At 38.6% G+C, this 27,024-nt stretch overlaps 1 protein-coding gene across 1 annotated transcript in view; it reads right to left on the reverse strand.

Annotated features, from left to right (window-relative positions):
* Nucleotides 1–9,369: 9,369 nt before the first annotated feature.
* The window catches only part of LOC127226205 (splicing factor 3B subunit 1-like), a 40,611-nt gene continuing 22,956 nt past the window's right edge, over nucleotides 9,370–27,024 (reverse strand). The window contains 19 exon segments of the mRNA XM_051190140.1: nucleotides 9,370–9,850; nucleotides 11,020–11,236; nucleotides 12,651–12,901; nucleotides 12,903–12,924; nucleotides 14,803–14,934; nucleotides 15,529–15,649; nucleotides 17,045–17,156; nucleotides 17,251–17,433; nucleotides 17,880–18,101; nucleotides 19,327–19,452; nucleotides 19,605–19,751; nucleotides 19,855–20,000; nucleotides 20,244–20,514; nucleotides 20,609–20,695; nucleotides 21,772–21,951; nucleotides 23,623–23,680; nucleotides 23,682–23,722; nucleotides 23,818–24,015; nucleotides 26,755–26,876. Coding sequence (XP_051046097.1) covers nucleotides 9,692–9,850; nucleotides 11,020–11,236; nucleotides 12,651–12,901; nucleotides 12,903–12,924; nucleotides 14,803–14,934; nucleotides 15,529–15,649; nucleotides 17,045–17,156; nucleotides 17,251–17,433; nucleotides 17,880–18,101; nucleotides 19,327–19,452; nucleotides 19,605–19,751; nucleotides 19,855–20,000; nucleotides 20,244–20,514; nucleotides 20,609–20,695; nucleotides 21,772–21,951; nucleotides 23,623–23,680; nucleotides 23,682–23,722; nucleotides 23,818–24,015; nucleotides 26,755–26,876 — 2,795 coding nt within the window. The 3' untranslated portion in view covers nucleotides 9,370–9,691.

The following is a 27,024-nucleotide window of genomic DNA, read 5'->3' on the forward strand; positions in this document are numbered from 1 at the left end:
AGAGAATCTGACGCCCTCTTCTGGTCTTCAACTGTCACTGTACTGCATGTGTGTTGCACATACATAATGGCAAAACACCCACATACATAAGAAAATAAGCAAACTTTTAAAAAGAAGGAAAGATAGAAAAACTAAACATCTGATGAGGATTCAGGGGAAGAAAATCCTTCTACACTGCTGGTGTTGGAAACTGCCATTCTGCTGACCCCGCCCCCTAACGATGGGTGGGACATGCAGGGCATGTGTCCCCCATGGGCTGCATAGGGACTAGTACGCATATGCAAGTTCCACCCCCCCACACACACACACACACACCCCTCAGCTTACTTTCTCTCTTCTGTTCCTGGTGTCTCTATGTGTATTTCCCCCCCCCCATTCCCCTTTTTCTCTAAATAAACTTCCTACTCAAGCTCTGTCTGTCTAGCATGTTATTCCCTCCACCTCGGTCACCCTCTCCTGCCATTGAACCTGCTATGCTCTCCCACGAGGTCTCGTACCTGGGAACCCCCATGGGGACACCACCCCCCACCCCTTCTCCCCTTTCGCCAACTTTATTCCTTAACTGTAACTGTAACAAAGGAACACCTGCTGGTGCGAATGTAAACTATTTCTTCACAGGGAAATCAGTGTTGAGGTCCTCAAAAACTAGAAACAGAGCTACCAAATGGACCTGGCTTTACCACTCCTGGGAATATGCCCAAAGGGAACCTAAGTCAAAAGAGAAACTTGCACATCCATGTTTATTGGTGTACTATTTCCAATAGCCAAGATATGAGATTGGCCTAGATGCCCATCAATAGATAATAAAGAAAATTATTTCATGTGTACTGTATAATTTTATTCAGCCATAAAAAATGAAATTATCTTTTTTAGGGAAAGGGATGGAACCTGGAGGTACATTAAGTCAAAACCAAAAGGACAGATTGTGCATGCTTTCTCTCATATAAACAATCTGTATTTTTAAAATATATACATATTTTAAAAAATGTGTGCATGCAAGCAGTAAGAAGACAGTTTGAAGGTAGAAGGAATCAGTGAGGCATAGAATGGGAGAGAAAGAAAGGGCATTGGGGGTAGTATATAAGTAAAGTATACATGTATGAAAATGAAACCCATTAATTTTTTAACTAAATAATTAAGTTCCTAAATTGGAAAAAAAAATGTATGGACTGGAGAGGTGGCTTGCTTTGAAAATACTTGTTTTTGTAGGGAACCCAGGATCGGTTCTCAGCACCCACGACATAGTGACTCACAACTATCTGTTTACTTCCATTTCTGGGGGACTTTGATACCCTCTTGTCCTCTGTGGGCACTGCACATAAATATACACACATGCTGTCAAAATACTCAGACGTGTAAAATAAAATAATTATTTTTAAATAAATGTACAGGGGAAAGGGACTGTGTCTTGAAGGAGCCAATGACGTAGTGCTAAAACCACAGGCTCTTGGAGCCAGTGAGCTCATGTGTGAATCTAGGCTTGTTCCCTCACCTAAGAGCAGCACAACACTGGGTAATTTCTTGGGGCTTCATTCACACTGGGTCTAGGCACATAATATTACCAGCTACTATTCAACAGAATTTGGAGGTTTATAATTATGTATGGTCAGATGCTGCCCCCCCCCCCAAAAAAGTACACAATTTTTAAATAACTTTGTAATAAAAATAGATTATTGTTTATATTATTTTTAAGTGTCTTCTTCTTTTAAAACATACATCAAATAATATTACATATTAATATCCAATTGATAAAAGAATACTCTTCCTGGGCAGTCTTTCCTGTAGCTGTTTCTCAAATTGTTCACTATTGCTCTCCTAAGGCTTGCCATTGTAGCTGGGCCGCCTTTGTTTTCCTGGGTGTTGCTGCCCCCTGTCGGAAACTAATCATACTACAGAAATCAGATGTTTTGAGCAAAGCTTTTGAAGGAACAGTTGCCTCAAGGTGGGGATGTGCTCTCACCCCTGTGAGTTATTATAAAAAAATTATTTGTTTGAAAATGTGTCTACTTACTTCTATGGTTTGAATTTCCAACACAACTCTTGGCAGCAATAACCTGTCCAAGTCAGGGAACAGCTTTCACATCAAGTCCCTGGGCATATATCCCCTTCAAGTAAGCAGGTGCCGGGAAGGGATAAGTAGGGGGTCCCGTCCATGCTGCCATGACATACACAGACCAGAGTAGGCACTGGAGTGGAGGAGCCTGAATGTGGAGTGATGAGCGGTGTGGGTCCTAGGTACAACCACATCTTAGAGAGCCAAACCACATACCGTCAAAGGAGTCTGTCATTTAAAAATTGGCAGAGTCCCGGGGTTCGAGTCTCAACATCCACATTATGGCTTATAACCAGCTTTAACATCAATTCCAGAGGAGCTGACCCTTCTGACCACAGACATAGGGAGCACAATTATGGTTTAGGGAAAACATACACATAAAATAGTAAAAGACCTTAAGAAACTTACCTATGTAGCCAAGGGTGGCTTTGAACTCTTGACCCCCATCTCCATGTCCTGAGTGCTAGAATTACAAGCACCTACTACAACAGGTTTACTTGGTGCTGAGGACTAACCCCAGGGCTTTGTGCATGCTAGACAAGCGTTTTACCAACCAAGATCCCCATGATGACATCATATTTGATATTTTAAGATTTATTTTAATTTATGCTTATGTGTGGATGTGTGCACATAGTGAAGGTGTCTCCTGGGAGTTCAGAAGGTGGCACTGGATCACTTAGTGCCACAGCAGTTGGGATCCAGCTGCATAGGTGCTGATAACTGAACTCCTTCCTAAGAGCATCAAGCCTTCCTAACTGCTGAGCTAACTTGCCCACTCCTAATTTGACTTTGGATGTTGATGATAACCTCTAGTGTGGGCTGTGGTAGCACATGCCTTTAATCCCAGCACTTGGGAGGCAGAGGCAAGCGGATCTCTGTGAATTTGAGGACAGGCTGGTCTACAAAAGCTGACAGAGAAACCCTGTCTAGAAAAATTTTTTAAAAAAAGAAAACTCAAGAACCTCTATGCAGCCAAGGCTGACCTTGGACTCTATGTTCCTGCTCTGCTTGGTGAGTGGTAGATTACAAATGTGCACTACTGTATCTATGACTTAACCGACACACTTTGAGCCCACATCCTGCCCGAATCAGGACTGATTCCTTTGTTAGTAATAGTCACTACATTGGTTTTTGTTTTGTTTTCAGTACTGGAGATGAAACATAGAGCCCTGCAAGGCTACAGGCTAGATAATTGGGATGCAGCCCTACTACTGATCTGCATCTCAAGTAAAGTACTTCATAAAATTAGGAAGACAAAAATTTCAATTTGCTACTAAGCCTGACAACCTGAGTTCAATCTCCCAAACCCACATGGTGGAGAGAGTCAGTTCCTACAAATTGTCCTCTGGAGGGGAAGAGAGGGGAAGAAGGGAGAAGAAGGGGACGGAGAGAGGGCCGGAGAGAGGGGGAAGTAATGGGAAAAAGTTAAGTCTTCAAGAAATATTTGAGGAATGAATGACTGAATTGTTACTGGTTACCATTGTCTGTACAATAAAATTTAAAGGATGGCATTGAGGTTTTCATGATCTGAATCAGACATTTCATGAAGGTTCAGATTTGGACAGACAGAAATTCTGACTCTAACTCTGACCTCTTAGGACCTCATCTAATCCTCCATTTCTCATTACTTTTCTGCTCTCCAGTCCACAATTGTTAGGCTGCCCAAATTTTCTCACTTCCTTCCCCTTCACCAAGGCTATGCATTCTTCCTTTCAAATACATAAGACAAGGGTCTAGCTGCTACTAAAAGGCTAAATTCCAAATCCTCCATCCTTCCCAGGCTCCTTCCTTAACCATATGAAGAAAAACTGTGCTTGACCTCACAGAGAACAGCCTTACAGCTGCACCTGGAACTCTTCTGATAATGCTACTTCAGGGTTTTATCTACTTCTCAAGTGCTTATCCTGGGCTGGGAAATATCCTGCAAGCCCTGGAGAGAAATCCCAAATGTCCCTTGAAGAGCTCATCTGAGTTATTTCCAAAATGATTTCTCCTAAAGCCATGACAATAGAAATGATAAATGCTCTCAACATTACAACACGATGCTGAGATACATGTAAACATTATCACAGTTCTTCACCAAAGACCTCCACTAACTGAAGAAAAAACTACTACTATGCCTGTTTATGAATTGAAAAACTGAGACCAACTTGCCCAAGCTCACACAGCCAGGAATTGGCACACCTCCAGAGGACTAAAGCCAGAACCAACCAGTCACCTGTGCTGTGGTGATGCCCTGTTCTCTTCCCCTCACAGCAAAGGCCAAGAGGAATCCACCAGGCTGCCTGGCTCCTCCAGGCTGGCTAACACCACAACTATGACCATTTACAGTTCAGTGTTACCCAACAACCAATGTCAGGGAGGAACAGCAGGAAAAGTACCATGGATAGACACTAGGGTTTCTACCACTGTGAAGAGGCACCGAGACCACACAACTCTTACAAGGAAAACATGTCATTGAGGTGGTGGCTTACAATTCAGAGGCTGAATCCATTCCCATCATGGTGGGACATGGCAGCACGCAGGCAGGCAGGCGTGCATGGTGCTGGGGAAGTAGCTCAGAGTGCCGGATCTGAGTACCATCCATCACGCTAGGCCTCAAAGGAGACCTCAAAGCCCCCGCCCCAACCCCGTGACACACTTAAAAACAAAGCCACACCTCCTACTACCACAGCACTACCCTATGAGATTATGGAGGCCAATTATATTCAAACTACAACAGACACCAACAAGGCCTTTCACTCCAGTGGCCTGGCCAACTCTGTTGGAAAAAGCAGTTTTATAAAAAAAATTAAAAATCTTTAAAAAAAAAAAAAAAACAGGGTCTCTGTCCACAGCCCTGACTGTCCTGGAACTTATTGTGTAAGACAGGTCAGCCTTGAAATCACAGAGATATGCCTGCCTCTGGCAAAGTACTTTCTTGGAGGTGCTCTCTTGCTGTCTCCATAAACAGGTGCTTCCATTCCTGGGGTAGTTTGAACATATCTGGCCACCATAAGCTCACAGAGTGGCACTATTAGGGAAGTGTGACCTTGGTGGACGGAAGTGTGGTCTTGCTGGAGGGAGGCTGATGCCACACACCTTTTAATCAAGACCTTGAAGCTGGAGGGCTCACCTTTAATCTGGGCCACACCTTCTGTTGGAAGTGTGTCACTCTTTCTTTGTTCTAGCAGTTTCTAGGATAATACTTGAGATGAAGCCCCAGCCCCTGAAGCCACTCAGCTAACTTTAACATCTGCAGCATACTTGAGATCCTAGGTTCCTTCCAAGCCCGGGGTACTATAAATACATGCCTGCCTAAGTTTATTGATCAGACTATAAAAGACAAACTGTTTATCTAATATGTCACAATATAAACTACTAGCAAATCTCCAAACTTTCTAACATGATAACTGAAAATGTCACTGACTCCTTTCAGGCCTACAAATCAAAACAGTTGGACAAACCTATATTCTCAGCAAGTCATGCTCAAGTCAACAGCTTCTACAGGGAAGATAAGCACTAGGGAACCTGAGATTAAACACACAAGGCTGTTCCTTCAAAAAAGGGAGGCGTAACCTGTTTTCCACCCAGAATAACAGAATAGCTGGGAGCAGACATGATTAATAGCCTAGTTACCTCGGCAACATCCTGTAAGAGTTTTGACATAGTCATTTCCAATCTTTACTTTGTTTTATTGCATGCACATGGTTAATTATTCCCAGGAACCTTTTTACCAATTCTTGCTGTGTTTAAATGTACATAAAATAAACTACTTGCAGTTTGAACCAATACCAGCATTAAGTCGTGTCAAGTCAAACTGCCTTCTTGCCTCCTATACATTGCTACCATTGGCTGAGGTTCCAGAGGCCACCACAGCTTCCATTCCATTCCATACAAATGTCTGCATTGGTCTAAGCATTAGATAACCTCAAAGACTAAATATGTCAAATGTCGTGTTACGAAGACTTCCTGAATTAATTTGACTAAAAGTGGCCCAAATCTGAATTCTCCACTTTTCTCTTTTTGTCTTCTCTTTGTAGTTACTATCCTGTCTCTGTCTGTACTTAATAATCTGCACCTCCCCTGTGTCTGTATCTGTTGCTGTCCCTAACAAAGGTCTTTTCTATTGCTTGAACAGCACAGAAGTCATCACATGGGTAAGGAATGAGGGACACTTTACAGAAAACTTTAATAAGATTTTTTTTTTAAACAAAGGGAAGCAGTAAGTAACTTTACTTACTGACCCCAAGTGACCTAGAGAACCACTGCATACTGCAAACACTCATTATCAAGCTGTATCCACTGGTTGCTTGTAATATTTATGGCAAATATTTGTTGTATAAGATTGCCCTCCAACCTATTGGCTACATTCAGCAACATCCACATACATTCTGGATCAGAAGCATGAAGAGTACATAAACTTAAGAACAAAAAGCAGATTACATGAGCTATCCAAGGCATTGTAAGATTAACTACAACGTGCTCATAAAGGCAGCTTTAATAGGCTGAGTACACAGTGAAACAGCAGGTTAAATGAAGTCTAAAAAGATCAAGTTCTAACGTTGCTGTGACATCTGCCAAACTTACCTGTTATCATCTCAGAGAGCAGCAGTCCAAATGGAGCAACAAGCATCCTTGGGTGCTGGTGGCACTGAACTCTTGTACCGACTGTACACTGTACAGATGCTGAGGACAGACAACTGAACACATTTTCACAGCTTACTTTCCATAGAACTTATACGGCCATTTACCCAAAGTAAATGTCATAAGTATTTGCTAAGCATTACCTCTAGTCACTTTCCAGGTATTGATGCTTAAAACAAAATGCCTTCTATATATCCCATACTTTAGCAGACATGGGTCCTACTTAAAGTCTGAGGCCAGACAGGCCCAATGTCATGAGCTTGTGGTCCCAACCCTTGGAAGGTAGAGGGAAGGACCACTAGGAATTTGAAGTCAGCCTGATCTTTACAAGTTCCCAGCCACCCTTTCAAAACCCCCAAGTCTGAAGCTAGCTGAGTGATTCTCACCCTCAGAAGATTTTACTCCCCCAATGGAGGATGGCAAGAGGCATTTGCTCTCCTGGCACCTAAGCCGGAAGTAGGGGTGCACTTATAGGCCATCCCCCAACAGAGAGTCTATCTGGCCTCAAAATTAGTGTGGAAAGAGTAACTCTGGGATTGTGGCATTATATCTTCATACATCTTCAATTAACCTCACAAAATGTAAATGTCACTAGAAACCTGAGCCCGACTACTTAACAGATAGATCTGTAATTATCTTTTTTCAACTCACTTTAGTTTTATTTTGTTGGCTTTTTTGCATAGTTTTATATAAAAAAAAAATGGGGAAACCTGTAACCCTCTGCCTCAAGTGCTGGGATTATAAGCCTGGGCCACACCTCAGTTTCTATTTCATGTAGAAAAAATCATTTCCTAACATTTAGCTTCATTGTTTGGTAACAACACAAGAGGTCTACATAAACAATGGCAAACCACAACCAAGCATACACAGTACAATACCATACAGAGTCAACTAAGAAGTGGTATACTAAGACTTTAGATATAATAAATTTTATTTATCTGGTGGTACATGATGCTCACAGGGCACCATACAACAAATTTTAAAAATACAATATAAAAAAAAAAAATCAAACAGCCAAAGAAATTAATTCCATCAGAGGGCAATGGCCCAGGGAGGGAGAGGAGGCAAAGCCCAGAAAACATCACCCATTGTTCCCTTAAGATATTAGTTCTTCCTGCCTAAGTTTTGCTTTAAGAAACATCAAAACAAAGTGCTAAAGGTCTTTGAGAATAGTTAAAACTTCACATAACATCTTTCACGAGGGTTTATCACAAAATGCTTTCTTATTAACATGAGCATTAAACAATCCAAAATTCTTTGAATCTATTTAGTCAAAATCTTGAGATCACAGCCTTTAGCATTTCCCCCTTATCCATCCTTAAATTACCTCCATCAGCAAAATGTCACTCAAAGGGTAGGCAGTCTCCCTCTCATCTGTTTTTCTACTGCAAAGCTTATTTTCCATAAATAGCAAGGAACAAAACAAACTTAAGTACTTTAACTGATGATATAATAACATTTTCCCAAGAATAGTTTAAAATCAAATTTTAACTTTGAGAACTGTATTCAAGATTAATTATTACCAAGGGTTATTTGAAATCAACTATACAAAACGGCAATATTTAAAAGTGCATAGGACATGGCTAGAAAATTACTAAGTGGTTTGGGAATTTATATATGATTTTTCCTACACAATGATATACAGTCAAGGAAGTCAGACCACACACATGGAACAAGGAGCAGTGCTTGCCTGGGAACATTTAATATTCAGTATCAATTTTATAAAAGCAGAAGCTGTTTCACCAGAGACTTCTTTGTTAATAGGAGCACAAACTGCCTAGTGCTCCTAGAAGCTTAAGAGTAGCAGAGTCACACACTAGTCACACTGATGGCAGAATTTATTCCCTTAAGAATCCATAGAAGTACAGAGAGGGTAGAAAAAGTTTAAAAAACAAGAAATTTGGGGAAATAAAACTGATTCATTTGTTATACCAAAACATCAGAGTGGGAGCCTTAATGCTTGGCTCTTCTAGAACTGAAGGGGCATTTTGGCTTATGGCATACCCTTAAACCTATGTATGCAATTAGTCTTCTGCCATTGCACGGCATTCTGGTAAAATATGGACTCTGCACATGCCCCCTTCCATTATACTGGTTTCAAAAGGCAAAAGCCAGGTCATACGCACCTTTGCAGTCCCTGCATCTAAGGACTGCGGCTAGCATGCAGCAGGTATTTTAAATAGCTGCTTACTGAATAAACTATTTAGTGGCTTACTACAAAAAGCCCAGAGACTGTTACTATAGTACCATTCCTTAAACAGCATCACCCCCAACAGGAAGAACACAGTCTGAAGTATAGACAGCTTTTCCCCCTTTCTAAACACAGGCCCATCAAGACTTGGACATGATTTAAAATATATTCTTTATGCCCGTTCATAAAGCATTTTGAGAAATCAAGAAGTGAAAGGTGCTATGTAAGTTCAAAATAATATTCAAGACAGTTCAGTGAAAGTGCTATTTTTCTATGGTGATGGAATGGTTACATTGAGGGGGAAGCACACCAAAGGTACTCTTAAACATGGGACTTTTTGACAAAGGGGCCATCACTTTAGAGTCTGTGTTCTGCTAACTATGTCTCATCACAATAAACCAGGTGACAGAAAATGAAATAAAGCCACTTATTCTACACAAACCAATGCTTTACCAAAGTTCTGCATTTTACAAATTATATTCCAAAAAACACACACAAATTAGCATTTTGTACACGAATGTTTATTTCTCAATTAAACATTCCCTTTAAACACAAGGAATGAATTCTAAATCTTCATAAAGATGAATAAAAAAATGATATCCCTCCAGTATAGTGTGTGCTAATCACTGTGTCCTTGGTCACTACTGGCATTTACTGTTTAACATCAAAAACAAAAAGTTATTTAAAAATCATGCTACTGGATTTCTACCCCCTCCTCTATGACCAGCTCTATACTGATCTGCAATGTTTTACAAGTTTATATCATCAGATCGAAGCAAGTTTAAGGTGTGAAACAGCCATGTACTAGACACAAAATAAAATTACAAGATATAGTCAAGTTCATAACGAATATAGGTGTTCTTATCATCATTGTAGATTCTTGGGTAATGTGCTATGAGAGCATCCTGGGAGCCAATGTAGATGGAGTTGTAAATTTTCCAATACACATCTCTGACTTTCCGAGCTGGGTGAAACAAACCCTAGAATAATTAAAAGGTAGGGTTACATCTATTTCAAGAATACATATAACTTTAATGCAATTATAAACTATGAAGATATGATTAGAAATATTTCATTTTAGCTGGCATGATGGGATACACCTTTAATCCTAGCAGTTTGGAGGCAGAAGCAGGAATCTATTTAGGCATTCAAGAGGCCAGCCTGATCCAACCAGAGATACACGGTGAGGCACTGTCTCAAAAAAAATAAGTACTTTGAAGAGTGAAGAAAAAAATTTGGAAACTGCACAAAATTGTGATGAGTAAACACAAAATCTAATTCCTATCTCAATATAGAACTGTCTCCCAAGTGGTAATTAGTGAAGGACACTAGTCCACTCCAGCCTGGCTCTCCCATCCCATTTCTACAAACTAGTATCTCCAAAGTCTATTCCCTTATTTGGCTACTTCTCCCGAGGCTGATCACCAAAGTCCAGCAACCAAAAGCCCCCTTTGGCTCACTTAATTAACATGCCAAATCAAAATATACCACAGCATCCTAGCCCATTGTAATACAGACCTCCCCCTTTTTCTTCTTTTTAAAAAATTATACCTGCTGGGCTGAGGAGATGGCTTGGGGGATTACAAGCATTTCCAAAGGACCTGAGTTCAATTCCCAGAACCCACATCTCAGTTCACAACTTCCAGGGTTTCTGACACCCTTACACAGACATACATGCAGGCAAAACACCACTGAACATAAAATTATATACCCACTGCTTGGCAGTGGCACAAGCTTTAATCCAATCACTCAGGAGGCAGAGGCAAATGGATATCTGAGTCAAGTCCAAACTGGTCTTCTCAGCGAGTTCCAGGATAGCCAGGCAGTCAGAAAAATCTTGTATCAAAAAACAAAAACAGCAACAAAATGCCTGCAATGTCATTTGCTGTTTTTCTGTCCAAGTAGGAAAGCAGAAATAAACAGCTTAATAAAGAATCTCTCTGTGAAAAGAGAAGTTTGGGTGTGATTTGTGCCTCAGCCAGGGTCCAGGAGGGAACCCCACTGTGCAGGGGTCTCCTTCAGTTACCTAGTGACTGACTTCAACATAATAAACTAAATTACCTTTTTAACTGATCTTGTATAAAAACAACAGCACCCCCCCCCACCAAAAAAAAAAAAAAAAAAAAAAAAAAAAAACCATTTTACCTACCTGTAAGCAATACTGCAACATTCTGCATGGTCCAATAGCAACTCTTAGGCCCTCCAGAGCTCCCATAACTGCCTGGATTACATGTGGAGATGTCTCAAACACATTAGGCCATACATAGTTCAATAAGTGATTCAGAGAATCTTCACAGCCAAATCCATACACACCAAGTGACATGTGTTGTACCACTGCACTAGCTGTCTGTCTGTGTACAAGGTCCCTGTAATGGAGGGGAAAGTCTCTAAGTTAGTCCTAATTTTGTAAGAAATATTCATCTGCACATTAAGAATGAAATTACCATTCAACATCTGACTCTCTTAAGTGATTAACAGTCAACATCCCATTTTAAACTCTGTAACTTTAAACATGAACAGAAGAGTCACGGCAGGTCTTTACTACTATCTGTGTAGTTGTTCCTAATAAAACACCCATTTATCATTTATCTTGGGTCTAAGAGCCAGCCTGGTCTACGAAAATGAGTTCCAAGACAACAAGGGCTACTGTCTTGAAAAGCAACAACAACAAATTTCTAAATTCCTCCATATCAGAACACAACTTTTCACCCTCAAGTCACACCCAAGTCACACTTCTCAATAGTTGTAATGTTCAGGTATGCCCCCCTAAAGCAGCAATGTGAGAGAGAAGCAAGGGGAGTTACTGCTATTTTGTTTGGTCCCAGAAAGGCAGGCTTCTGCAGACTGTGATTACTAATCTGTCTCTATTACTTACATCTATACTTTCTGGTACCACTCTAAGTTTAAATTGATCTTTTATGCAGGTCACTGAGTGACTTTGGATATACTTGAGGACTAAATCAAGGGCCTCATGCATGAAAAGAGCATGCTGTACTAATGAACCCAAAATTTTGTTTTGAGATTGGGTAGTCAATATACTGTGCAGTGAGACAGAATTTTCAGTCCTCCTGCATCAGCCTCTGTAATAGTAGAGGTTAAAGGCTCAACATGGCCAGTTTAGTGACTAACTTTATGCAGTACACAAATACAACCAGCTGAAAATTTAAAGAGCCACTGAGACTATGTGAGACTTCCTTACACTTCCCTTAATGATCTTGTCAGGTACAATTAAATTCTGTACCTCAACCTAAAGAATAAAATGTCACGGGACTCTTACCAAGTCACTCAAAAGTCTGAACTAATGGCTGCCATCTGAACATAGGAAACACTATAGCTATAGCAATAAAAGATGATCCCCTGAGGATGGAGTTTATTCATTCACAGGACCAAATAAAAGCAATCATGGTGGCACATGGCTATAATACCAACATCTCTGAAAGTACAGGAAGTGAGAAATAAGTTTAAGGTCATGTTCAGCTACCCTGGGGTGACCTGAGGCATTGTCTCAAAAACAAAACTAAAGGTTTCTCTGCCCACACAGATTAACTCAGGTTCATCTTTTATCCCCACCCATTGTTTAAAAAATAGTGAATCAAAACCTATTTAGCTTGACACATAAAAGGAGACTCACTACAACATTAAAGAAATTATAATTCTTATGTAAAACAATCCATAGTAATGTTTCTTCTTTAACAATAGGTCATTTTTTAGAAGTCCTCTTAACAAACTAACGATTAAATAATTGTTTATTATTTTTCTGCATTTAGTTTTAGTTCTTACCTATCCATTAATGCATCCTCAAGTAAAGGTGTTACAGCATAGATGTAGTCTTTTCCCATCTCACCAATATACTCAAACAAGAAGGAGAGTGACTTCAACACTCCATTCTGCACATTAAGTTCAGGAACTCTGTATTCATTCATTAAGGCAGGGAGTACTGTGAAGGGTGAGCATGTTTCAGCAACAATGGCAATTGCTACAGTAGTACAAACTCTGTTCTGCCTTTCCTGAACTTTGAGGTTGTTTAAAAGCTGTAGCCAGAACATCATGAGGGCTGAAAAGAAACAAGAAAGACCTCAGCAAATTATCATACTTGTTAAACTTGTTCTCAGAGAAAAAGAAAAACTTTCTGATAAAATGCAGTACTTTTGTCATCACTAGGATTGTGGCTTTTGACTAAGAGCTTCACATACATAGAAGGAGGAAATATAATTATAACCTCAAAAAATAAAATAAAAATAAAAGGTTTTTTTAAAGGCTTCATACAAATTGTCATTTTTCTTAATTTTTATTCAGGTAGACTCATTTTCAAATATAAGTTTTACTCTTTAAACTTTCTGATATAAAGAAATTTAAATGGTAAAATATAAAGCCAAGCAGACTATACAAAACAAGAATATCCAACACTCTGGACCACCGTGCTCAAACACATAAAATCTGTTCCTCACCGTCCTCATTATCTTCCCTCTTTATGTTGGGTAGAATCCCCTTTCTAGCTCTGGCTACCCCCCACCAAGCTTTCACATACTTCCTTTGCTAAAGCTCAGACACATTGGGGTTAATCAATTTTGCACAATGTCTACCCTGAAGGTAGCGCCACCTAACTCTTGATCTCCTCTGAGAGAGAACTCTCACCAAAAGGAACTTGGCAGAGGAGAGTTTGCTTCAGCTTCTATGCTCAGGTCACATTCCATCACTGAGGAAAGTCAGGACAGGAAGTCAAGCAGAACTGAAGCACAAACCATGCAGGAATGTTGCTTACTAAGTCGACATGATGCTATTAGCATGTGCATGGATGCAGACATGCTACCAAAGCATGTGCAGCCTCACAAGGGCTCAAATGATGACTCCTAGCAGTCATCAATTGCAATAGCTCCTCTGACTGGGGAAACACTTCATTAACCCCTCCCACATCCATGCCAGCATTTTGGCTGGCTTCATCTTGTGCAGGTCATGTGCTTGCTGTTACAACTGATGTAAATTCATGAGCAACTATACCATCATGTGTAAGTGTTCTTTTGCTGCAGATGTCCACCACCTCTGACATTTACAATCTGTACATCCCATTCTTCCAAAACCATTACCACATCTTGAGAATTAGGGTGTGATATAACTGTCCTTTATTATGGACATAATGATAAAACTGACCCCAAGTTTACAACTTTATACCCATAATAAATCAGTCCATTTCTCAACCTTATCAGAGAAGTTTTAAAACTTTTTGAAGTTTACTTGTTTTTTTGTATGTGTGTGTGTTTTGCCTACAGGTGTGCCTGCACTGCATGTGTTCAATGCCAACAGATGCAGAAGGCATCAGATCCCCTGACACTGGAGTCATAGATTATAAGGCATATGGGTGCTAGGAGTCAAAGCTGGCTCCTCTGCACAGTAGCCAGTGCTCTTAACTGCTAAAGCCATCTTTCCAGCCCCAGAGAAACTTTTTTAATCGTCAAGAGCAATTAAAAAAGAGGCCCATAATTGGACAGCGTAGAGATTAATAAAAGATGTGAAGTACATATCCCTTAATATTTTAAGCAATATCCTAGCCAGGCATGAGGGAAACATGCTCTTAATAAGATTTTAATCCCAGCCCTGGGGAAGCAGAACTGAGTTCAAGGCCATCCTGGTCTACACAGCAAGTTCCATGACAACCAGGACTACATAGAGACACCATCTCAAAAGAGGAGAAAAAAATTAAGCAATATCCTAAAACACCAACAAAAAACTTGAATGTACACTGAAAAATAACTATTTCCCTCTCTGAAAATATCTACACTGCAGAAGAGGAAATTTTAAAGCATTCCATCCATTTTGATTCAACTAAGAGTTTAAAGAAATATACTATGCCTCAAAAGATTTGTCTACATGAAAACATGTTCCAACAATGAGTTTATTATAACCTACTTAAAAAAAAAAAAATGAAAATACTCACCCAATGGCCTTTGCGATATAACCAAAAGTGTTGACGGTAGCTCTTCGAATAGCTTTTTTGTGAGCTTTTAAGAGCTCTAAAAGCTCAAAGCAAATTCTCATCCATTCTCTGGCAGATACATATTCAGCTCCCCTAATTAAAAAAAAAAAAATTATTAAATGAGTTGCCTTTCTTGTGCTATCAAAATGCTCTGATTTTGTTTTTGTGGCACTGGGGATGAAGCCCAGAGGCCCATGAACACCTAATTAGGGTTCTACAACTGATCCACACTTAAAGTTTAAAAAGTGAATGTGCATATTCAGTTGTAAAACCACCACTAACTCATTGTTAATATGAAAACTAAAAATGCCTGGCTTGTTAAGGGGTGGTGCACACCTTTAATCCCAGCACTCAGCAAGCAAAGAAGGTGGAGCTCTGAGATCTAGGCCAGCCTGTCTATAGAGTTCTAAGACAGCAAGAGCCACACAGAGAAACCCTGTCTCAAAAAAAACCAACAAAACTACACTGCTACTTCTTATTACCAAAGTGAAATTTGCCTAAAAATAGTGATGTTGGATAACCTGACCATAACTACTTAGGTAAGCAACGTTAATTAAAGCTTGCTCATCTGAATACAAACCTACTAAATGTAAAGAGAAATACTGCCTATAAGAATGTTTAAGTAATCTACTTGAACTAAGTATGAGAATGTTACTACTTAGAAAAGATACACAATAATCTGCTTACCTGTCAGCAATGCGCCCAACAAGATCGATACAATTCTCCTGTACTTTTTCATGCCTATTCTTCAAGATGGGGGTGAGTCGAGGCAGGAGATCTTTAATTGGTGGTGTCATCTTATGCATACCTATTTGAAAGAAATCAAGGAACTATTAATACCTGAACTGCAACCACTGTTCACTTTTCCTTTTACTGTGCAATGCAATGCATAAACAGAAACTCACATGGATAAAAGCACCAGATTCTAATTAGACTTAGAATTTTTTTAAAACTACCAACAGCTTCTAATTTCATGTAGAAATAAAAGAAATCAGCGATTTAAAGATTAAGGATTACTCAATAACAATAAATTTTTATTTGGTTTTGAAATGCTATTTGTATACTGACATGTAAATATGGGAACAGCCTATGCTCTGGTCAAATACAACAATATAAGCAAAAGTAGTCATGTAAATCAAATCAGAAAGGCCCCTAAACCCTTTAACTGCAAAACAAAGCAGATCCACAGTCTCCCAGAAATGCAGGGCATATCTGCATGGTATTTAAATCTATGGGATTGGGGGGAGGGGAAGCTAGCAGGGGCTCTTGTTCTATCTAACTGATTGCTTTCTATGATTCTCCATGGCTTTTCTCATGTTACCCAATAATATGGTTTACAGCTTTCTGAAAAACCAGAGACCCACAAATGTTTAAATGATTGCTGGCAAGTCAGTATCTTTAAAGTATACAAGACTGGGCTGAACAGGGGATCATATGTAAATGCAACTGTTCTTAGATCTATACTGCATAAACACTCCTTAATAAAACAAAAGAAAGTGGTTATCAGCCACTTCCCAACCCTTTCAGTCCTAATGGACTTACTTTGACACTATGTTTAAATACAAAGAGTTGGGGTTTTTTTGGCTTATGATCCACCAGCCTCCCAAGTGCTAGGATGAAAGTCATGTGCCACCACTGCCCAGCTACAATGAGATTTTAAACACAGGAATGCCTTTGTTTACATCATCATTACTTCCTGAAGAAAAATTAAAAGTTCTCTCTTCATACCCAAGACGGTAGGTAATATAGTTGTGTTAAGACAGGCTAGCTCACTGCTTTACCTAGTCCTCCTCTTTGAACTCACGGCAAACAAAAACTACTAATAACCATCAAAATACTTTAACATAGAAGACTGAATAAATAATGTTTCTAAAGCTAACTTACAACCTCAGGGTTGTTCCTCCCCTTCCAGAAGATGCTGGATTACTTTCTAGCTGATGCACTACTTTTAGCAGGGTCCACTCTTCCAGTAACCACCTCCATACCTCACATGTCCTAAATTTCCCCTTTAATGTTTTAAGTAAAATATAAATGGACAATAGGAAAAGACTTTTATTCTGACAACCCTGAAATGTTTAAAAAAAAAACAAACAAACAAAAAAAACAAAAACAAATTCCTAAATACAACTTTATATTTTGCTTTCAAAATACAAAGAAAATTAATTACAAGGCCAAATCCACACACAGTCAGGCAATCACATACCTATTACATTTACAATAGCTTTCAGTGCTCCAAGAATGCTGCCCAATACTTCAGGGTATTCTTCACCCAAATATTCATACAGTACTACACCCAAGTGCCCCATCAGTTTTTCCTGTAATAAAAGAAATGTTTAAAATGTTACTTTCTCCATTAAACAACCTGCTTTAAATAATAAACATATAAACCTGGCAGAATACATATATTACCTCTTGACAAGTCTTCATAACAACAGCAGTTCTGGAAATCAAGTCAGCTGCTTGTTGTCGAACTTTTGCTGACTTGTTATTTAAACGCCACAAAACTGTACCACAGATCTGAGGCAAGTATGGTTTGACTCGCTTGCCAAGAGCATTAACTACTGTTCCAAAGCCATTCAACATTACTGAATCCTAAAAAGAGAAAGGCTAAGTTACATTTTTTTTTTAAAAAACAAACAAAAACAATTGCTAAAAATACAGAATTTAGTTTTAACTAAAAGTTGACTGTTAAATAACATTCCATCTTTTCCAGCCACCCAAACATCCTGTTGTTTTTAAATCAAATCCAAAAATCTGAGGTAAAAGAACACTTGCTAAATCTGGGGAAAACTGATACTAAAAATGTCAGTGATATTTACCTTAAAAGTAAGTTTTCCACATATACAAAAGTCAGCTGCAATGTGGCACAATAGTTAGCTATGATGGACTGGGGTGATGGCTGCCTCCACGCCTGACCCCGAGGAAGCACATGGTAGAAAGACAGAACATATTCCTAAAAGCTGCCTCTAATTTTCATCCACACACATGCACACAAAATAAAATGTAAAAACTAGAAATAAATGATTAGTTGCCATTACCTCTGTAGTCTGTTCTTGGAAAGCATACAGTATACCATCAATCAGTTGTTCTTCAAGTTTATGATCAATATCTGCTGCACCTAGATTGCCCATAATTTTCTCAATTGTTTCCATCACCATTTTCCTGTACTGTTCAGCTTCATCTTTCAGATCATCCACAATCCTAGATATAATTTCTGCTGCTCCTACTTTGTTTGCCAACTCCACAGTCGTATCGACTAACTAAAAAGATGAAACAAAAAGCAAAACACTTAAAATTACTTTTAATTACTTGGAAATTACTTTTCCAAGGAAATACAACTTACTAAACTTCCACAGAGCAGCCAGAACGTGGTAGGTGGCTCCCGCCTAGAATCCTAGCACTCAAAAAGCTGAGGCAAACCTTCCAAGATCAATGCCAATCTGGCTATACAGCAAACGCAAGAAACATGAGATCCTATCTCCAAAACAAAATAATCCTAAGGAAATTATACTTTTGTCTCAGCAGGCTAGAGAAATCCTCAATCTACCAGACAAAAACATTTGCTCATAGTTTAGTACTGGTGAGCTGGGAGGCTAAGGCAGAAGGACCAAGACTATGAGTGAAACCAGCCTAGGCTGCAAAGTGAAATTTAGTCTCAAAAAGAAAAATCGGGACATAGGGAGGGGTTCAACTTGCCGTCGGATCTGACAGCCTGAGTTTGATCCCCATGATCCACCTCAAAGAGGGAACTCCAACCAGCTGCTCTCTTACCTCCATAACATGCATGCACTGGGGGCACATGCACACACCATGACTAAGTGTAACTTAAACACAAAGTGCAAGCTTGGGGGTTGGGGTGGGGTCGTCTTTGTTAATGCCCTGGGCACTGGGCTGGAGAAAGTTCTCAGCAGTTAAGAGTACTGGTTTTTCTGCCAGAAGACCCAAATTCAATTCCCAACACCCACAAGGTGGTTCACAAATGTCTGTAATTCCAATATCAGGAGCTATCTCTGTAACTTCAATAGCAGGAGATCCGATGACCTGGCCTCTGTAGGCATGAGATACACCAAATAGTGCACAGAGACACACACTGACAAAGCACCCATACCATATACATGAAAAATAAACATTTTAAAATTTTAAATCCTCCAGTTTCATAAAAAATTTTACATTAAATGCACGCTTTTCAGGGGGAAAAAAATGACAAAAAAGAAGCCAGGAATAGTAAAGCACACCTTTATTCCCAGAACTTAGAAGGCAGAGGCAGGTAGATCTGAGGAATTTGAGGTCTACATAGCAATTTCCAGGCTACAAAGTCTCAAAAGAGGGAGAGGGAGCGGAAAAGAGAGGAAAGGAGAGGAGAGGGCTTAAAAAGTCCATCTCCTGTCACAGTAAAGTACATATAAATTTTCAGATATGAATTCCAAGTAAGTAGAAAACTAGTGAGAGATTTTTGAGACTCAAACTTTAACCATAAAAGGTTACCTGTCGGTAATTCCTTCTATCCAAAGCCATTCTGTGTTGCCAGAAATGTTTAAAGAAAGGAGGGAGGATCTCTGTTTTAATGTAATTTGCTTCTACACCATCTGTCCCACAGCATTGTTTCACAACCTAAAAAAGGTTTAAAAAAAAAAAAACACAATAAACATAACACTGACACAACATAGTTTTTTTTCTTAACTATTATAAAGACCTCTTTGAACTTACAAAGCATGTACATTATGCAAACAAATATGTACCCCCAAACTGAAACAACTAATTACCTTCAATACAATTTTCTTCATTTCTTCATCCGGAGACTGGAACTCTCGAATAAGGATTAACATCACTTCTCTAGTATAGTAGTTGGCATATTCTGCATCCATAAGAGGAATAAGATACCCGATAGCCTTTAAGAAAGCGGCCAAACCCTATTTAAAAATAAAATACATAAAAATACACACACGTCAGTAAATTAAGTTTAGACTGCTGTAAGTAACAGTAACAAAACCAGAATCTAAGGAGTAGGTTTACCTTTCCTCTGTGTTGGCGGATACCTTTCCATAGAGGTTTGAGCACAGAATCAAAAGATTCGATACCATATGGAGTTGCCGCTTCAGCCAAAGCAGCAATGGCCAAAGCACTGATGGTCCGAACTTTCTGCTGTTCATCCACAAGACCTATACGATCAAACATAGGTGTGAAAAACAGGCACCAATACCTAATTTTCACAATACAATCCAAACTTTACCAATGTATCTAACCATATATCAACAAAAGCAGTTTGTTAACAAAAAATATTATAAATCCTATTTCAAAAATAAAGCATTTGTATAGGGAAGCCCTTTCAGATATTCCCCACCCACCAATCAGTAAACAAAAATTAAGGACAGCTGATCTATAAAAATTACATTACCACTTACCATGTTCAATGATTTCAACTAAACTTCTTAGATGAGGCAAGATAGCACAGCCCATAAGAATAGCTATCTGTTGTACAATCTTAATACCAGTGTGCCTCGCTTGCCAAGACTTCTTGCTTTTGCACACAGCTTTTAAGAAGGGCAATAGAGAAGGAATGCCCAGAGCAGAGGCTACAACAGCAAAAGCTCTAGCTGTTGTATTTCGGACATACTCATCCATGTTATCTATATCAGGTCTCATGGTAGAAATCATAGTGGCCAGACCAGCAGCCTAAAGAGAAAAGATACAACAGCTTCAGTTAATATCGTTAATCCTCCACATATCAAAAGACAAGCTTCCTCTTCTAGGAATTCAATATGAATACCTTTGCCAAATTAGAAATAATCTCTCTGCCTTCCACTCTAGCATAGTAATCTTCATCAATCAACAGTGGCTCGATAACCACAAGAATCTGAAAGAGGAAAAAACAAGAGAAATTACATTTCCACATCAATTTAGTTATCAAAGAATTTTGTTAATCCAGGGGTAGGTTAAAGAATTTTAATTCCATACTGTCGAGCCCTAGATAAAGGTGAAAATTAAATATAAACTAACATTTTATATTTAAAAATATATAAGCATTGTCATAATAATGATCCTTTATTCTAATGCAAAATAAAATACCACCTAATCTGGAAAAAATGAGTAATAATAACAACTTATAAGAATATAGATAGCTAAAACCATTTACATATATTTTTTATATATGTGATGCTTATGGGAGGAAAAAAAAGATCTCTTGGTTGTGATAATGTTAACTTGGTCAATTTGGCAGGATCTAAAACCACTGGGAATACCTGTGGGAGAGTTATCTAAATTGTGGGCAAGACCATTGCCTGGGCAAGAGAACCTGTACTAGAGTTAGTACAGGTCCACACATAGATAGACACAAAGCAAATCTCAATAACACCTTTCTCAAAACCCCTACAGGATCACAGGACTAATTCAACATTGATTAACTCTAAGGAAGCTATAAATAGGTAAACTTCTCTAGATTATGCTTGTATAGAATCAACTAAAGTTTTGTAAGTTTTAAATTTTAAGAATACAAGGAAAGGGGCTGGAGAGATGAGATGGCTGCTCTTCTTAGGTTCAATCCCCAGCACCCACATGGCAACTCAGAGCATTTGTAAATCCATTCCAGGGAATCCAATGCCCTCTTCTGGCTTCCAAGACAACAAACATGCAAGTGATGCAGGCAAAGTACCCACATACATAAAAGTAAGCTTTTATAAATATGCAGACAAACTGGTAAAATAAATTCCTAACTTTTTATATTGAAAATTAAAAAATATTGAACATCTGGGCAGTGGTGGCACATGCCTCTAATTCCAACACTCAGAAGGCGGAGGCAGGTGGATCTCTGAGTTCAAAGTCAGCCTGGTCTACAAGGCTACACAGAAAGACCCTGTCTCAAACAATGCCCCTCCACCCTGGAGGAAGGGAAACTTCCCAAAAAATAAAAATTAAACCATTGAACAAACCAACCTTGTGCACATATGGCCGTACTAAGTCATCAAGTTTATACAATATTCTATCAATAACTTTCACAAGTAAATGACGTTCTTGGTCCTCAAGTGTAGGAGACATCAACAGAGGAAGAATCTGGTTAAACAAAGGTCCAGCTCCAAATTCTCGAGCTTTATCAGTAATCTGACGCAAGGCAGCCTGGGAAAAAAGCAAAAGGAAATAAAAATATTAATTTTCTTTTATAAACAAGCATTCAAAAGGGGCAAATTTCAACAGGAGTATTTTAATGTATACTTAAGCAGGCAATTAACATATAGTATTAAAAATTCATTTTTGTCAAAATTGTTTTAATGTTTAAACCCACATGACTCAAGTTTAATGTTGTCAGTTCATTCAAAAAGGGTAATTAATTTAGTGGCAAGTGAGATGGTTAAGAGGTAAAAAGAGCTATCACCAAGCCCAATGAAACCCGCCTCAACCCCTGGGATCTAGACAATGGAAGGAGAGAACTAACTTCCAAAAGCTGTCCTCTGACCTCTGTTTGCCCTGAAGTATGCACCACCTGCCTGCCTGCATGCACACATGCACTAAATAAATGAATAAATGGGTACAAAAGAAAAGAGGTTAATTTATAGGGCTTGTAACAATCCTCAGAGGGTAAAGGGTACTGGCCACCAAGCCTGAAGATCATTTGAGTTCAATCCCCAGAACTCACTTAATAAAAGGACTGATTCCAGCAAGTTATCACTATGTATACATGGCCAAAAATATGTATTCAAAGGATAATTTAGTAGAGCTATGGAACCATATAAGTATATGCCATGTCTTAGCTGAGGCCAAAGGGCCTTCTACAGTCAAGCCACATTTGGGGCTAATAGGACAACTCACATAATTTCTACTCATCACCTCTAGTTCTAAACACTTTCAAGTTGTCAGAGACAAAAAGTATATAACGCCCTCATATCCTTATCAGAGCAAAAAAAAATCCTTTGATGAGAATAATTCAATCACTGAGCCTAGAGCTGAAGTGTGTAATCCCAAACAGCCACCCAGAATAAGAGTGGCCTGCCTGAACAAGCTTAAGGCCCAGATAAGCAACTTGCCAGAGACCACATAAAAAGCCAAAAAAAGAAAAAAAGGAAAAGGGAAACAAAAAAAAAAAAAAAAGACTAGAACATGCGTCATTTCTTATTCTATTAATTCCATCATTCAGGTGGCTAGACAAAAAGGACTGCTATCATGCCAGGTGTTGGTGGTGCCCGCCTTTATCCCAGCATTTGGGAGGCAGAGGCAGAAGCAGAAGGATCTCTGAGTTTAGGCCAGCCTAGTCAACAGAGAGTTCCAGGACAGGCTAAGGCTCAAAAACCAAAAAAATTGCTATCTTGCTATCAAACTAAATCCAACCTGGACTATGAGTTTCAGGCCAGCTTGGGATACAGTTTGAGAACCTGTCTCAAAACAAACAAAACCTATTCAGATGGCAGTGGCTGCACATGCCAGCACTCTGGAGGCAGAGACAGGCAATCTCTGTCAATTCTAGGCCAGTCTGATCTACATAGCTAATCATAGGACAAGCTCCAAAGCTACAGAGAAACTAAACTCCACCTTGAAAAATCAAAAATAAATAAAAAAACCAAAGGAACAAATAAGTAATTTGATGGGCCGGGACTAGGAGACAGATGTGGTACACACCTTTATTACTGTTTATTAAAGGTGATGAACACCTTTAATTGCTGCACTTGAAAGCCGGAATGGCAGGTGATTTCTGTAGGTTCCAGGCTAGCCTGGTCTACACAGTTCCCAGAAACTCAGAACTATGCAGAAATCCTGTCTCAAAAGGCCAAAAATAAAAATAAAAATAGAACTTACCTTTCTCATTGGAGGTGTTCCATTCTTAATCTTTAAAAGTAACTTCATTATCTTCTCTCCTTTGCTCTTCTGGACTAAGTGTAGATTCATCAACATCAACCTACAAGAAAACAAAAATAAAGGTGGGTGGGTCAAGACAGTGATTTGTAACTCCCAAACAAAGAGCAATACTTTATTTCTGCTAGCATCACTTACCAATAGTTTATCAAAGTACTGAATGTCATCAGGTTTTAAAAATGGAAGATTCCCAGATGGCTGGTCATTAACACTTTTCATAGTTCTATCTTCAGTTTGCATGTGGAAACCAGTCATGCCACCCAAAGGTGTGGGTGTTGCTGTCAGCTTTCGAGCTGGAGTTCGAATGGGAACATAACCAGCTGGAGGGGGAAGGACCTAAGAGAGTAATAACACACTTTAGTAAGACTGCCCTGGCTTTACACACCAAAAGACAATATAGTAGCATTTACACTTAAAGAGATTTTTTACAATTTATTAGCTAGCAAGTTTATTTACCTAAGGAAAACCTATGCCACTGTTCAAAATTAATTAAAAGTTAAGGTATTTATGAAAAATATGTAATTTCTAATTTGTTAGTTAAAATTTAATGGGAAATACATGGAGTACTCTAAAAATTCTAGTCACTTTCAAACATTAATATGTTTGAAATATCAACATGTTGTTAAATTTTAAGACAGTATGTGAAATTAACAAAACTTGAAAATTATAAAACCTATGAGTCAGTGATTTCCCAAAAGGTACATTTAGTGCAAATATTTTTAATCATTCATTTAAATGGAAATAAACTTATATGGCTTATATAATAGATTAAAGTCACACATATTTTAGTAATAAAATGAAATATTCACATAATTCCCCATACCATAAAAATATATTTTAAGACTGAACTCTACAAAACTGATTTAAATACAAAGTAAAACTAAAGTATTTGCCACAACAATCTGAAAGAAATGACAAATTAAACCCTTTGCAAAACTCATAGAATGTTTAGAAATATGAGTTAAAAACAATAGTATTTGGTTTTTAAAGTAATGAGACTCTTGCTAATTATACTTTCCTAGGTAGGACAATAAGCTTAACACAGGTCTTCTCCAAATAGCCTTAATTACCATGTCTGAAAAATGTCAATGAGACTCACAATTAATCGTGTTAAATACATCTGAAGCCACCTGCACTTCGTTATCCAACTATTATTTTGCTGCTTGTCATCACATGTGCAGCATGAACCTCTCACTAAGCATTATGAATAAAGGTGAATTTATATACTGATTCTTACAGTATGGCAAATCCATTGGTGTCGCTGTACATTGAAGACCTAAAGATGCGTTTTAAGATTCTACTCATGGGGGGCTGGAGAAATGGCTCAGCAGTTAAGAGCACCAAGTTCAATTCCAGCAACCAAATGGTGGCTCACTACCAGCTCTAGTGCCCTCTTCTGGCATAAAGTCATACACATAGAGCACTCATGCATTTTTAAAAAAAAAAAAAATTTTTTTTTTTACTTATTTTGGTATTAAGGAAGCCAAGAACTATAATTGAGAAAGGTATTGAAACAGTCAATGTTAGATTGTCCACATGCAAAGCATTACATAGAAGCTCTACAAGGTGATTCTGGCTTTTAATGTTTTATCAATTAACTATTGTTCTAAGAATGAAACTCGTCCTCCTAAGCAAATACTAAAGATATGACACCTTCACCTGAAGCAAACAATCTAACACAAACATAGTGGGGTGGGGGTAGCTAGCACACACATTGACAGGAGTCAAAGCAGAAAGGCTCTCTAATAGCCATTATAAAATTTAGGCTTTAGTCTTGGTTCTGACTAGCTACAATCACAGACAGCTCTTTGCCAACAATTAACTTCCATAATGACAGGTACTTGGAAAATTTATAGCTCAAAATAAACTTCAAAAAAACCTGAGCTACAGAATGAGGCCCTGTTGTAAAATAAAAAATATATTTCAATTTATTACAGTAAAGAAAACATTCTTTGTGTCATCAGCAACCTATGTCATTTAGGATCACAAAGTTTTATTGAGGTACCAAGTAAAACCAGCATGTTATCTGAGCTCAATCCTACAAAAACAATGAACTGAAGCAAGCTACTCCATTCCACTGATTCAGAAGTTTGCAAAGCACTGTCTGTGGACCTCCAGAAGTCCTTGAGGCTCTATACTTAAAAGTAATAATAAGAGCCAGGAGTGAGGTACACCTTTTAGACAGATCTCTGAATTTAAGGTCAGCCTGGTCTAGATCTCAAGTTCTAGGCTTGCCATGGTTATACAGTCTCAAAATATAATAAAGCACATAATAGAAAAATGGCTCAGTGATTTAGAACATCTGAACCTCAAATCATGAGCACCAGAGTTCAAAACTCAGATCCATGTTGGGCAATTCACAACCACCTGTAATTGCAATGGAGGAATTACACTGGCTTCTGCAGACACCTGTACTCACATGTATTATACATATGTACACTCAAACATATAATTAAAAATAATACTTTAAAAAATGTTTTAATTTGTGTGTATCTGTTTGCCTGGATTTAAGTTTGTACACTTGAGTATATACAGTGCCTGAGAAGGCCAACAGAAGGCACAGAATTCTCATGAGATTCACAGGTCATTGTGAGCCCCTTGGATACGGGTTGGGAACTACAGGCTCCTGTAAGAGCAATACATGTTCCTTAGCACTGAGTCACTTCTCTAGTTCCCAAAATAAAATATTTGGGAAGGGGGATTTGAAGACAGGGTCTCTCTATATAGCCTTGGCTGGCCTGGAACTTGTTATCTGGACCAAAATGGCCTCAAACTCAGAGATCCGCCTGTCTCTGGCTCCCATCGATCACTTCAATTAAAGGCAGGCACCACCACAGCTAGGAAAATAATAAAAAGTGCATGTTACGCATTTCATCTCTATTACTTACTTTTTTCAACTGAAATACATTTAGTAGTGCCTCTTTTTTTTTTTTCTTTTTTTTTTTTAAAGAGGAATTAGTAAATTTGGGCAAGGCCAATGCAAATTTGCAGGCATATTTTTTTTAAAAAAAAAACAAATGTTTAAAACTCATATCCTAAATACCAACATATTCACCATATATTTATCACCAGTACCTTATATCCTTCTGGGAACATAGCATCTAATTCTTCATCAGAAAGTGGACGATTTCGCTCATCAATTTCTCTCTCCCACCGCCAAGCCTGAAGCTGTTCAGGAGTCATGCTCATTATATGACCTACCAAAACAGGAAAATTTTACATGATCCACAATGTAAGACATAGGCCCTTACCTGATTGTTTTTATATGAAAAATGCAAATCAAAATAATTTTATATTCTTACTCTTAATAATAGCACCCAGAAAAGCCAGCAAATATTAAAACAG

The sequence above is a fragment of the Phodopus roborovskii genome, unplaced genomic scaffold (genome assembly GCF_943737965.1).
Source record: "Phodopus roborovskii unplaced genomic scaffold, PHOROB, whole genome shotgun sequence".
NCBI lineage: Eukaryota > Metazoa > Chordata > Mammalia > Rodentia > Cricetidae > Phodopus > Phodopus roborovskii.